The 13,732-nt window shown below is 39.4% G+C and overlaps 1 protein-coding gene across 13 annotated transcripts in view; it reads left to right on the forward strand.

Moving 5' to 3' along the window:
• The window catches only part of tenm4 (teneurin transmembrane protein 4), a 2,250,110-nt gene that overhangs the window by 1,938,061 nt on the left and 298,317 nt on the right, over positions 1 to 13,732 (forward strand). For all 13 annotated transcript variants that reach the window (XM_087988070.1, XM_087988077.1, XM_087988076.1 and 10 more), the window contains one exon: positions 4,222 to 4,431. In XM_087988070.1, coding sequence (XP_087844196.1) covers positions 4,222 to 4,431 — 210 coding nt within the window. The remainder of the gene's footprint in view (positions 1 to 4,221; positions 4,432 to 13,732) is intronic.

Raw genomic sequence — 13,732 nt, forward strand, 5'->3', positions numbered from 1 at the left:
GATGCTGGAGATTAGAGTCAAGATTAGCAAAGTGCTGGAAAAGCACAGCAGGTCAGGCAGCAATCAAGGAGCAGGAAAATGGATGTTTCAGGCCAAAGCCCTTCAGGCCCACATCCAAATCTTATTACAGCAGATAGTGCAATTTAACATCTAATGATCATGAAACCATTGTCAATTGTCAGAAAGATCCCCCTGGTTCTCTACTCTCCTTTAGGGAAGGAAACTGCCAACTTTACCTGGTCTGCCCTACATGTGACTCCAGACCCTCCAGGCAATTAGGAATGGGCAATAAATGCTGACTTAGCCAGTGAGGCCCTCATCCTGTGAATGAGTTTAAAAAAAAAAGACTGGCCAGGAAATGGAGCTCATACAACAAAAAGGATAGTGGCATCATCAACGTTAGCTGACCACATGTGTTTTAGACTGACGGAGTTTGTGCAGTAGGGATTTCCATTGGTCAGCACTAGGACCACTCTTCTCTAGGTACAGACTTACATGTGCAAGGCACATTTTTAAGATTGTAAGTGATACCACATAATTTGCAAGATAATTAGTTTGTTTGCACATTGGAACGCACATTATTTGGTTATATATTTTAATAATTTTCAGTGTCAAGACACAAACCTTGGAGGTATTGTAACCCCTATTGGGAGGGTAGTGATGGACTACAAGAGGGCACAGTGGAATGGGTAGATCTGAAAGGCAGAGGAAATGTAATGCAGAGAATTAAGACAGATTGTAATAGCCAATATCAAATAAAGGGTACAATTCTTGTGGAAGTGCAGGAGTAGAGAGACCAGCGTGGGAGGTAAATGTACACAAATCATTCTGGATGGTCGGGTAAAGACAAAGATCAAAATGCAAACAAGATCCTAGGCTTTTTTTTAATGTATAAATGAAAGCATAGGGTGCAATATAACCCTAACACTTGGCGGAATATAATATGGGACATAACCTAAATGGCACGAGATTGCAGAGTTCTGAGATGAGCGAAATCTGAAAATCCTCGTGCATGAATCACAAAACATTAATACTCGGGTACAGTAAGTAAATAGGAAAGCAGTGAGAATGTTGTTGTATATTTCGTGATATTGAATACAAAATTCAGGAGGTTATGCTTTAGTTGTATAAGGCATTGGGTACAGTATTCCTTACTGGTCTCCTTACTGAAGAAAGAATATAAATGAATTGGAAACAGTTCATTAAACTAAAACCGGGAATGGATGGGTTATTTTATGAATATTGCACAAGTTAAACTTGTATCCACTGGGGTTTAGTAGAATGCGGAGCGCAATAATTGAAAACTAAAAGATCCTGAGCGGTATTGGATGAGGAAAGGACGTTTCCTCTTCTGTGAGAATCTAGAACTTGGGGTCACTGTTTAAAAATAAGGGGTTACCCATTTAAGGTAGAGGTGAGAAAGAAAACTTTCTCATAGTGGGTTGTGTATCTTTGGAACTCTCTCAAAAGGCAGTGGAAGAAATGTGTGAATATTTTTAAGAGGGAAGTAAGTTATTAATAATTAAAGGACTTATCAGGGAGAGGGAAGAATATTGCATAATCAGATAAGCCATGATCTTATTGAATAGAGGAACATACATGGTGTACCAATTGACCCACTTTTGCTCCCATTTTATGTATTTGTGTCAAGATTTTTGATGGGCCCATATAAAAAACAAATTAAGCCAGAACCGAAGCATTGTAGCCATTTTTGAGCATTATCGAACTAGGAGATAGTTTCATAATGTCAATACACCTGGAATCAAAAGCCAGCCTTAGTAATGATAACTATGAATCTATTATTGATTATTGTCAAAATCAGTCGGGTTCACTGACATTCTTGAGGTCAGAAAGTCTGTCTTCCTTACCTAGTCTGGTCTACTTGTGACTCCAAACTCCCAGTAATGTGGTTCCATCTTAACCATCCTCTGAGATGGCCTTGACAAACAATCAGTTTAAGACCAACGAGGAACAGTCAACATGTGCTGACCTTGCCAATGACTCCTATATCCCCATGAAAGAATCGAGAGAAAAAAGAAACTTGAGAAGGATGTAAAAGCTTTAGAAAGAGTGCAGAAAAGATTAATAATGTAGATAAATTAATGGATTTGGTTGTTTTCCTCAGAGAAGATTTGAAGTGTTCAAAACGATTGGGAATTTGGACAGAATTGCTAAAGAGGATCAGTTCCCACTCGCTCCAGGGTCAAGAACCAGAAAACACCAATTGATGGTGAAAGACAAAAGAAGTAACAGTGGGTGATGTGAGGAAAATCCTTTTCACACAGCGAGTGGTTAAGACTTGTACAGCTTTAAGCATGTGGCAAAGATCTGTTCAATTGTATGTTTCGTTGAGAAATTGGATAAGTATCTGAAGAGAAAGATTTGTAATGGTCATGGGGAAGAGGCAGGAGAGTGAGACTAACTGAGTTGCCCTTGCAGAGAGCTATCACATGTATGACAAGCTGAATGGTGTCCTCCTGTTCTATGATTGACATTTTTCATGTCGCTCTTTTACTGCAGCAGCAACTAAGAATAACAAATGCAAATGGTGGTAGAGCAAAAGTATTTAAAACGTGGTGCAGAATGCATCACAAATGTTTCGAAGGCACAGACATGTTTTCATGCAATAACCAACTTAAAGGAAAATAAAAGTCATACAAGTGCAGGGCCAGACCTCAGGATCCTCAATGTATTCATTTTTAAATAGATATGCAGGTCAAAGTGGAAAGCACCTTACCTAAAGGTGGCATGGTGGCTCAGTGGTTGGCATTGCTGCCTCACAGAGCCAGGGACTCAGGTTTGATTCTATCCCAAGGCAATTGTCTGTGTGGAGTTTGCACATTCTTCCCATGTTCATGTGTGTGTCCTCTGGATGTTCTAGTTCCCTCCCACAGTCCAAAGATGTGCAGGTTAGGTGGATTAGCTATACTGAATTGTTTGGGGACGTGCAGGATAGATGTGTTGGCCATAGTGAATGCAGGGATACAGCAGGAAGGTGTGTCTGGGTGGAATGTTCTTCGAAGGTTCGGTGTGAACACAATGGGCTGAATGGCCTGCTTCCACACCCTAGAGATTCTATGATCAAGTTAAGTGGATTGGCCATGGGAAAGGTCAGCTTACGGAGACAGAGTGGGTCTGGGTGGGATGCTCTTCAGGGGGTCACTGTGGAGTTGATGGGCCAAATGGCCTTATGTAAGGGCTCTATGAGTAAGGAATTCCAGTAAGAGATTTCCTTTAAATAATTTCTCAATGTAAATGAGAACTGTGAATATATCAGTAAATAATGTTGTGTTGTTGCGATCTACACTTTTGAAGTCTGCAGATCAGTCACACACAGTGCCAGCTCACATTACTCAAAATCGCAGCCTCTTCAATGTTGCAAGGGTCTGCACTAAAGTGCAACCTTGGAGAATTTACTCTGTTGTACCAGTTATTGTGTGATGAAATAGTTAGATACTGATTTGTTAACAGGTGAGTTCACAATCTCTCTGTTGTTTTAAGTTGTAGGATGATCATTTACAGAGCAGGAGTGACAAAGACCTGGGAACAGGTCATCTGGCTATTGAATAGTGTATAACATTTTTAAATCTAAAACTTTCATGCTACATGCCCATACTTTCTGACTTTCTTGAATTGCTAAGCTTTGATTCCAAACTGGAGGTCAGTATTTTGCTTATGGAAAGTAAGTAATCCATTTCTTAAACCAGAGCAATAAGGTACTCATCAAAATGAGAACTTGAGAAATAAATTTAAGCAGCTCAGCACTGAAAATGGGAGTTGTCCAGTGTGTGGTTGAGAGTAATTCTAAAGATTCTCATGAAGACTTATAGACACATCTGATTCTGTTATCTGTCATGTTGAGTATTAATGTACTTTTTTTTAATCGAGAAATTGTTTTCCATGGTACTAAATGTTCAGACACAGAACTATAATCAAACTGATAAAATTAAAATAAATTTGTGATATTTTGTTATCAGCAACATGAATCACTATTGTGCGAAAGTATTTCTGTTGGCAACATTAAGAAATATGACAAATTAATGGATTAAAGGAGACATTTCTAATAGGTTTTTAATTTTCCTTTGAATTTTGAAACAAAACATTACATCTGCTGTTGTTTAATAATATTTTTACTCCTGGAATTAAGATCTTTTAAATGATGCTATCTATTGCCAACTTTTTTTGAAGTCCTTAACTTTCGTTTTTTTTTGTTGTTTTCAGGTCCTCCCCTGCCTTGCTCTTCTGCTTCATCAACCCCTGTGGAGCAGTACCTCTCCCATCCCCCTCCTTCTGAAGTCAACGAGAACCAGCGAGGGTTCCTCAGCAACAACATGACCCAGCCAAACCAAGACTCTGATTCAGATGAGGAGTTTGTTCCCAATTCTTTCTTGGTTAAAACTGGCTCTGGAAACCTGTATGTCCCCACAAGCGGTAAGTTAGTTGACTTTATTCTGCTTCTTTGTTCTAGTGATCTCACTTCTACTTTGATTTCTGATCAATCTGAATCATGTTTATTAATAAACTTTACATAAAATGCAGCATTAACCACAGATTATTTTTGTATAATATTAACTAATCAATTACTCACATTTTATTTTATTATTAAGCAGTTGCACCTAATGTTTGAAAATTAGAGTGAATTTATTACTTACATTAAATTTGTCCCTTTACTTAATTTTAGTATTTGTATAATTTTTAAACCTGCTTAATTCTAGTTGTCACTCATTTTGCTACTTACTATCTGAACACCTTTTGCTCCATCTGAAAATGATAGGGCCTGTAATATCAAACAGTTACTGTATCAAAAGTTGATGTTTTACTCAAAAAGACAAGCTGCCCACAATACCTGCAATCCATACGTAACAACTGACCAATTGATGTCTTGTTGCTGAAAGGAATTGAACTGCAGTTTGAAGATGGAATGTAATTTCTGATGTATTTCAAAAATAACAATTCGCATTCACTTTGTATTTTCCATGTAAAAGGGGCCTAGGAGCATTTAAAAAAAAAAGATAAAGGGAGATGGATGATAGGGTGATTCATTCAGGAAGTAAGGCATTGAAGGGGATACTGAAACCACCTTTTGAAGAGATGGGCCTTAGGGGGCTTTGAAGGGCAAAGAACTGATTTATTGAATTGCATAAGTGGGGCATGCACACGGGTTTTAAAATATCCCCTAAAAAGGATTGGATAAAATTGTAACGATGTTAAGTTGAGGATCATGAAAACAATTTACTGAATGCAGGAATGTACAGTTGCTAAATAAAGAGCTGAGGGGTATGTTGGACTTGTGCAGGAATGGAGTTGGACTACAGAGTCCTGAAACAGATGATGGTGGGTGGAAATGGGGTGCTGTTGAAGTTTAAGCAATACTTCAAGATGATTAAAAAAAAGGCTTGAGTAAATTTATTCAGCAGTGAAGGAATAATTTTCCACAGGTGAAAGAAGATAGTTGGTGACAATGGTGAACCTGAGATTTATTTTAAAAAGCCACAACGCAGTTGAACTGCATGCCAAATCTGCGTTCCATGCAGTTCAGCATGAATGACCAGCCAGAAAGGTTACAGTGCCTTGATGCTGACTGGAATGAAACAGGTTGTTAGTGTTAAACTTTAGGATAGATTAGAACTTGAGGTTGTTCAGGCTTTGCACAGCATGGTAACAGCCTTGCTCAACAAATCCAGCCTGGATTGCTGCTGTTCAGATTCTCCAGCACTCCTCTACCTCCTGCATATGGCAAGATCCCACTAACAGTGCTAAATGAGTATTTTTTTAATGATGGGAGATAAGTACCAGCCAAGTCAGTGAGCGAAAGCTCCTTTTGTTTTGTGGTTTCATGTCAATGCAGCTCTTCCTCTATACTGTACTGAAATATCAGCCTAAAGTCTCTGGGGTGGATGCACTTGCAGCAAATAATTGACATTTGCTGTGCACAGTATCATTTTAAATTATATTATTCCGCAAGACTGAATGATAGCAATGGCCGCTATAGCAAAGGAAAAGACAATATAATAGATCTTGTGCAAAATAAAGCCACATTACTTAGTTCATTGCTTGGTCTGCTAAACCTGTCTAGTTTACTGTAAATGGTCACAGCATTTCTGCCTGTGCAGAGAGATTCCAACTCTTCATTGCTCTCGCAATGTTTATAACTGCTGACAGGATCAAATTTGATAAGGTGGCTCTCCTCATCACCCTAACACTCGCACACAAAGAATAACTCTTTTGTTAAATCACTGGGGAACAACTGGCTTCTATCAAATGGTTGACCACACAAGGCAAACTTTTCATTGGGGAGGAAAAAACTTTTATAGCAAAGATAGGAAGAAATTTGCCAACAAAGTAGAATAGTTTGCTTTGATAGTTGCATTTAAACCTGAATATTTACATTTTAATCCTAAGGGCTTTCTGTTCCTTCATGTGACATGGGTGACTTTGGCAAGACCTGCTTTTGTTGCCCATCCCTAATTGCTGTCACACACTGTGGCTTGCTAGACCAATTCTGAGTCATTTCAGAATCAACGTGTGTGTATGGAGTCACATTCAGGTAAGGATGGCAGGTTTCTTTCCCTAAAGGACATTAGTGAGCCAAATGGGTTTTTATGACAATTAGCAATGTTCTCATAGTCAACATTATTGACACTAGCTTTTAATTCCAGGTTTATGATTTGAATTAAAGTTGCACAAGCTGCCACATGGTGGGATTTAAATGAGCCTATGCCTCTGGATTACTGATCCAGTGATATTATAAGCATGCCACAACCTCAAATATATTGTTTAAAAGTAAATGGATATCTAAAGAAGGAGTTATTTAGGGAGTCGCTACCTTAACCTTTGTACCCTGATGCATATGCCCCCACCCAACATTCCCTTTCACATTGTTCCTATCCCACACCCTTAAACCCTCACACATTTAAGATTCCACAATTTCATATTTCCCATTGTCTTGTATAATTCCTCAACTTGCCTAACCCACACTGTATCTGTCATGCGCCATTACATGCATACACCCTTGACCATCTTCCTCCCTCCTCCCCAACCCCCGTCCCCAGGCCCTTGATAATACCAAACCTTCAACCTCCATGTGTCTGTATCCCTCCTGTGTAATTCTTCCCACTTCCTTCACCAAGCCCTTGTCTCCACACCATTGATCCTCCACCCTTGATTCCCACCTTAGGCTGCTTTCACCATGGGGAGACAATGCCCTAGTGGCATTATCACTGGACTGTTAATCTAGAGATCCTTGTGATGTTCTGGGATCCAGGCAGATGGTGGAATTTGAATTTGATAAAAATCTGGATGACCATGAATCCATAGTTGATTGTTGGAAAAACCATCTTCTTCACTCATGTGCTTTAGGAAGGGAACTTGCCATCCATATCTGGTCTTGCTTACCTGTGACTGACCCACAGCAATGTAGTTAACTCTTTACTGCCCTCTGGGCAATTAGGGATGGGCAATAAATGCTGGCCTAGCCAGTGATGGCCATATCCTATGCATGAATTTTTAAAAACCGTCTTTACACCTCTTATCTGCCTCATGCCCTTGCTTCATTACCCAACGTTTTGCCTCCATACACCCTTGCCCCACCACCCAGTCAACACAACTGTCAAGACATGTTCTTGAAAAGATCGCACAAGCTTTCTTCCCCATATCTTTGTTGCCCCTTGTCCACCTTACAGTTTTGCTTCAGCCTCCCAATTCCCTCAAATTGCTATGCCTTTGTACACCTTAATCCCACAAATCCTCATCCCTGACACACCCACCCTTACACCACTCACACTCTCTTCATGCTTCCACATCCTTGATTTACCCCATACCTGGGCCCCCAACCCTCAAACCCACCACATGTCAGAAGGAAAAAATCTGACCCAATATCTCAGGGTATGCTAAAGGTGGTCTGTTTATGTAAGTTACTACTATTGTTAGTGGAGGTTAAACAACCCCTTCTGTGCTTTTCTAACCCTCCATTTTAAATGTGCTGAACTTGATCGTTAAAAGTGAAAAGAATTTAACTTCTAACATCCTGATCAGTCCATTTTTTGAACAAAAACTGTATCCACAAGAAAAAGCTGTGGATCAAACACTTTTCATTTTTTTGCTTTGTCAGGGAAGAATCTCGTATTTTGTTCCTGTAGATTCACAAGGAAATGACAAAATGGTGGTATGCTCCAACTTAAAGCATTACATCATGCTTCCAAACAGAAGATAACTGTTTTGCAAATTACTTTTAAATTTAAAATGGTGACCCTGCAATTTTAACATCTTCTGTTCTTCCATTCTTTTAGTGATTTTATTTGAGGACCACCTTTACTCTCATACCAAGTTCTCCATGCACCCTCATTCTCCCTGCGTCCTCATTCTCCCTGCGTTTATCCCAACTACCTCACTATAACATTAAATTCTGTCACTGCAGGTGTTAAAGCCATTCAAATGTCCTTGATGCATTCAGCAGTATTTTCAATCTTACTCTCATATCAGAGGTGTCTGAGACTGTTCATATTGTCTCACAAATAGATTTTATTGATGTTGGCTCAATGGTTTTAGATATCCTTTCTCGGTAGGATAATAGAAATGTAACTGTTGATATTGAATAACTCATAATGAGTTATGACCTTTTAAATGAACTATTTGAGGACAAATATTTTGAACAATTAGTACCCTGCTGTTAAATAAATGTGAAAAATTTAATTGAATGCAGAATAAAACATCTATAGAAAGTCTTAAACCCATTACTGAAGAGGGTGTTCAATTGATTCCTCTTTGGAAAATCTAACTGTTTTGTTATGTTTCAAAATGTCTGGGCGGCACATTGACTAGACACTGGTCGAGTGATATTGTGGCTTCATGCATCATTTTATTGATTTTGTGATGGGTTCAAGTTTCCCTTTTACCTTATAACGTAATTTACTATGTTAGCAGATTATTTTCTTCTTATTTATTGAACTGTGTCAAGCCCAGCTAAATTTTGAAGTTTGACATTTAAAGAAGTAATCTCCATGAGGCACTTTTTAAGAGCTACATCTGATCAAATTATCATTAAAAGTAATTTTCTGTTCATCTGACCATTGTTGATCTAAGAGAAAGGCTCATGCTAATCACATTAACATCATTTTAGGTTGGACCAGACTTGAACCCAGATACTGTGTGAAAGTGTATAAATCATAGCTTAAAATCACTCTTCACTTACATCATCCTCTGGGAATTTTGCCTTGACACTGTTGTCAAAAACTACATGTAAAGGTGGTCCTCAAATAAAATCACTAAAAGAATGGAAGAATAGAAGATGTTAAAATTGCGGGGCCACCATTTTCATTTAAAAGTAATTTGCAAAACAGTTATCTTCTGTTTGGAAGCATGGTATAATGCTTTAAGTTGGAGCATACCCACCATTTTGTCATTTCCTTGTGAATTTACAGGAACAAAATACGAGATTCGTCCCTGACAAAGCAAAAAAAAAGTTTGACCCACAGCTTTTTTTTTGTGGATACAGTTTTTGTTCAAAAAATGGACCGATCAGGATATTAGAAGTTTAAATTCTTTTCACTTTTAACAATCAAGTTCAGCACATTTAAAATGGAGGGTTAGAAAAGCACAGAAGGGGTTGTTTAAACTCCACTAACAATAGTAGTAACTTATATAAACAGACCACCTTTAGCATATCCAGAGATATTGGGTCAGATTGTTTCCTTCTGACATGTGGTGGGTTTGAGGATTGGGGGGTGCTGGGGCAGGTGGAAGTTGATTGGAAATGGACAGGTCCTGCACAAGCCATTTCCGTTGCTAGCTGTCAATCTGGCATGAGAAAGACAGTGGGTCACAACATGTCATGTCCGCCAACTGACACTACAAGCGCCATTGCACAGGTGATGGAATCAGACAAAATGAAAATGTCAGTGAGTTTGGAGGAGTTTGCAAAACCAAGTCAGCTCAGGTCTTGAACATAGCTGGAAGCCCCTTGAAAGTTCAGAAATTATTTTTTCAGCTGTGAAAGTTGGGATGCTTCTCTGTTAATTCAGTTGAAAGGTATTGTTATGGGCTTTATATATCAACCACTGGTAGCTTACTGTTGGGGTAGTTTGATTATTTTAATAATAGAATAATGAAACAAAACACAATTAGAATTGACAGATCCTAAGGGTCATTCGAAACAAAATTCAAATGTCAAAGGAAGCTTCGAAATTTAAATTGAAGTATCGTTTTGGCGGGTGTTGACACAACCCAGCTTCTGCGGGACCCACCATTGATGGAAGATTCAAAGCAGACATGGCGTGCTGTCTCCCCGGCCCACTCTGACTCCATATCTTTCATTATTGGTCATTGAAGACAGGCCAATGCTGATTCTTAAGAATACAAAAGGTGCTTGTGTTACTGAACAAGATGTGGTTTATTGCATGATAACAACATTACATTAACTAGGCATAATTACAACTATTGGGAGCTGAAGATGGCATGTGTATCTCCCTTTACTTGATTTTCCATCTAAGGGCTGTGTGACATCATCAGGTTGGGTGGAGCTTAAAGCCACTTCAACATTAGGTTTTACCATAACCTTCAAAACACCTCTCTTTACTTCTATAAATATGTATCAGGGTGGAGAAAGGAGGCATAGGTATATTCCATGAACACAGATTCTGGGAACACATCTGCCACCAATGGGGCATCAGTCCTTCCAGCCAAGCTTCACTTGAACCTCACAAGTATCAGCCACTGGACATGTCTAAATTATTTTGCCAGTGTCCAGGTGTTGTGTGATTTTTAACTTTGTCCACCCCAGTCCAACACCAGCTCCTCCAAATCATGGAGGAACAAAGCGATCTTGGGGTCCATGTCCATAGATGCCTCAAAGTTGCCACCCAAGTTGATAGGGTTGTTAAGAATGCTTATGGTGTGTTGGCTTTCATTAGCAGGGAGATTGAGTTTAAGAGCCATGAGGTTATGCTGCAGCTCTATAGAGCCCTGGTTAGACCACACATGGAATATTGTGTTCAATTCTGGTCGCCTCATTATAGGAAGGGTATGGATGCTTTAGAGAGGGTGCAGAGGAGATTTCCCAGGTTGCTGCTTGGACTAGAGGGCATGTCTTATGAAGAAAGGTTGAAGGAACTCGGGTTTTTCTTACTGGAGTGAAGAAGGATAAGAGGTGTCTTGTTAGAGGTATACAAGATACTGAAAGGCATAGATAGAGTGAATAACCAGATGCTTTTCAGCAGTGTGGAAATGGCTATCACTAGGGGGCATAATTTTAAGGTGACTGTAGGAAGGTTTAGGGGAGATGTCAGTTTCAGTTCTTTACACTGAGAGTGGTGGGTGCATGGAATGTACTGCCAGCGGTGGTAGTAGAGTCATTAGGGACATTTAAGCAACTCTTGGGTAGGCACATGGATGAGAATAAAATGAAGGGTTATGTAGGTTAGTTTGATCTTAGATTAGGATAAAAGGTGGGCACGACATCAAGGGCCAAAGGGTCAGTACTGTGATTATACTGTTCCAGGGACAAGAAAAACAGATACAGAGAAGCACTATTACCTGAAAGTTCCCCTCCAAGCAACATGCCTTCCTAATTTGATAATGTGTTACCATTCTTCAGTGTAGATTGATAAAAATCCTGATAATCCCCTGCTAACAGTTGTCCAGGAACATGCCCCCCCCCACCGAGTTATCTTCTCGAGGACAATTAATGTTGGGCAATAAAACCAGGCCTGGACATGACAACTATATGCAATGAATTTTTTTTTTAAAAAAGCAGACTTAATGGAGAAGAGAGAGGCAGAGAGGTTTAGGCAGTGAATTCCAGAACTTAGGGATGAGAGAATGAAGGTACAACTAACAGAAGGAGGTGAATTAAAATCGGGGATGCTGAAGTTGTCAAAATAAGATGAAAGCAGATATCTTGGTGGATAGGGGGATGGAAACAATTACAGAGATAGTGTGCTATTTGCTATATGCATGGTGCTATTTGAATGAAAGGATTAGAATTTTACTAGAAACACTAACAGCAAATAAAAAAAAAGTCTCAATGCAAATGGAGTTGAAATGTCATGCTGAAAGGGCAGTGAAGTAGATTTCAAGATCTTTCAAGAGTGAATTCGACATATGCTTGGAAAGGAAACATTTGTTGAGCAAAGGTGATAAAACTTGACAGAAGGTCTAAACAAATAGCTCTTTGCAAGATCTGGCAGAAACACAATGGGACCATTGGCTTTTTACTGTGCTTCTATGATCTTAGCTGAAAATGTGTTGCTGGAAAAGTGCAGCAGATCAGGCAGCATCCAAGGAACAGGAGAATCGATGTTTCGGGCTTATGCCCGAAGCGTCGATTCTCCTGTTCCTTGGATGCTGCCTGACCTGCTGCACTTTTCCAGCAACACATTTTCAGCTCTGATCTCCAGCATCTGCAGCCCTCACTTTCTCCTTCTATGATCTTACTCCATTATCACTCTTCTGATTCAATTCCAAGTAACTCCAACATGTCAGCATTTCTTGGTATACACCATGATGTACTATCTGGAATAAGTATTGTACTTTCATAGACTTATCACCAATTATGTATTTTCAGTGCTGAACTGTATTTGTGCCTCTCAATGTCATCATCAAACAACAGTTAATCCAAGAGACATGAGTTGCCATTTAAAAGTAGGACCTGCTTGGGAAGACAAGAAAGGACTTGTTCCCTTTAAAAATTTGAGATCCATAGGGTGGGCAACCCACTGACGTTAGTAATGGGACAAATATTTTGCTCTGATATTCAAATTACTCTGAAATTTTGGGAATAATGAGTGACATAATTTTACTCTTTGACATATGATTGTGGGAGGTGGTTTTAAAATATCTGTCTGTTCCTTGAAATTGAGCACCGTAAGCCGCAAGTCCTGAATATTTCAGGATTTCAGACCATGTGCAGTTCTGGCCATTCCGAGTTGGATGAGGTTTTGTAGTGTGGGATAGAGTAACATGCAAAAGATTGAAGCTGGTAACTAGTCTTGAGCCAAAACAAGTCAATGCATGCCCAACCAAGAGCATTCAGTATCGGAGTTGGGATGTCTCGTTGCAGCTGTACAAGATATTGGTGAGGCCACATCTGGAGTACTGCCTGCACTTCTGGTCACCCTACTATAGAAAGAATATTGTGAAACTAGAAAGGATGCAGAAAAGATTTACTAGAATGCTACCTCGAGTGGAAGTTTTGAGTTCTAAGGAGAGGTTTGATAGGGTGGGAATTCTTTCCATGGAGGATAGAAGACTGAGGGGTGACCTAAAAAAGGTCTATAAAATCATAAGAGGCATTGATATGGTAGATAGCCAACAGCTTATCCCCATGATAGGATGTCTAAAACTAGAAGGCATAGGTTTAAGGTGAAAGGGGAGAGATATGAAAGGGTCCATAGGGACAATTTTTTTCATACTGAAGGTGGCAAGTGTTTGAATGGACTGCTCCAGCTATTTGTGAAAGGGACTACAATTTCATCATGTCAGAAACACTTAGACGGGCATGGAGGAATATGGACCAAACACAGGCAAATTAGACTTGCTTGATTGTGAAAAGCATGGATACTTTGGGCCAAAGGGCCTGTTTTCATGGTGTAAAATTCTATGACAATGTATTGTTCAGGTAAGTTTTTATTTAAAATTTTACTGAATTAACATTGATGCAGAGAAGATTACAAAAATGTATGGTCTTTTGCCACCACTGGTTTTGTGATAGCTGAATTTAAGGCACACCACCTTTGCT

The sequence above is a fragment of the Chiloscyllium plagiosum genome, unplaced genomic scaffold (assembly GCF_037043375.1).
Source record: "Chiloscyllium plagiosum isolate Xiang-an unplaced genomic scaffold, Cpla_swu_hap1 HiC_scaffold_6, whole genome shotgun sequence".
Lineage (NCBI taxonomy): Eukaryota > Metazoa > Chordata > Chondrichthyes > Orectolobiformes > Hemiscylliidae > Chiloscyllium > Chiloscyllium plagiosum.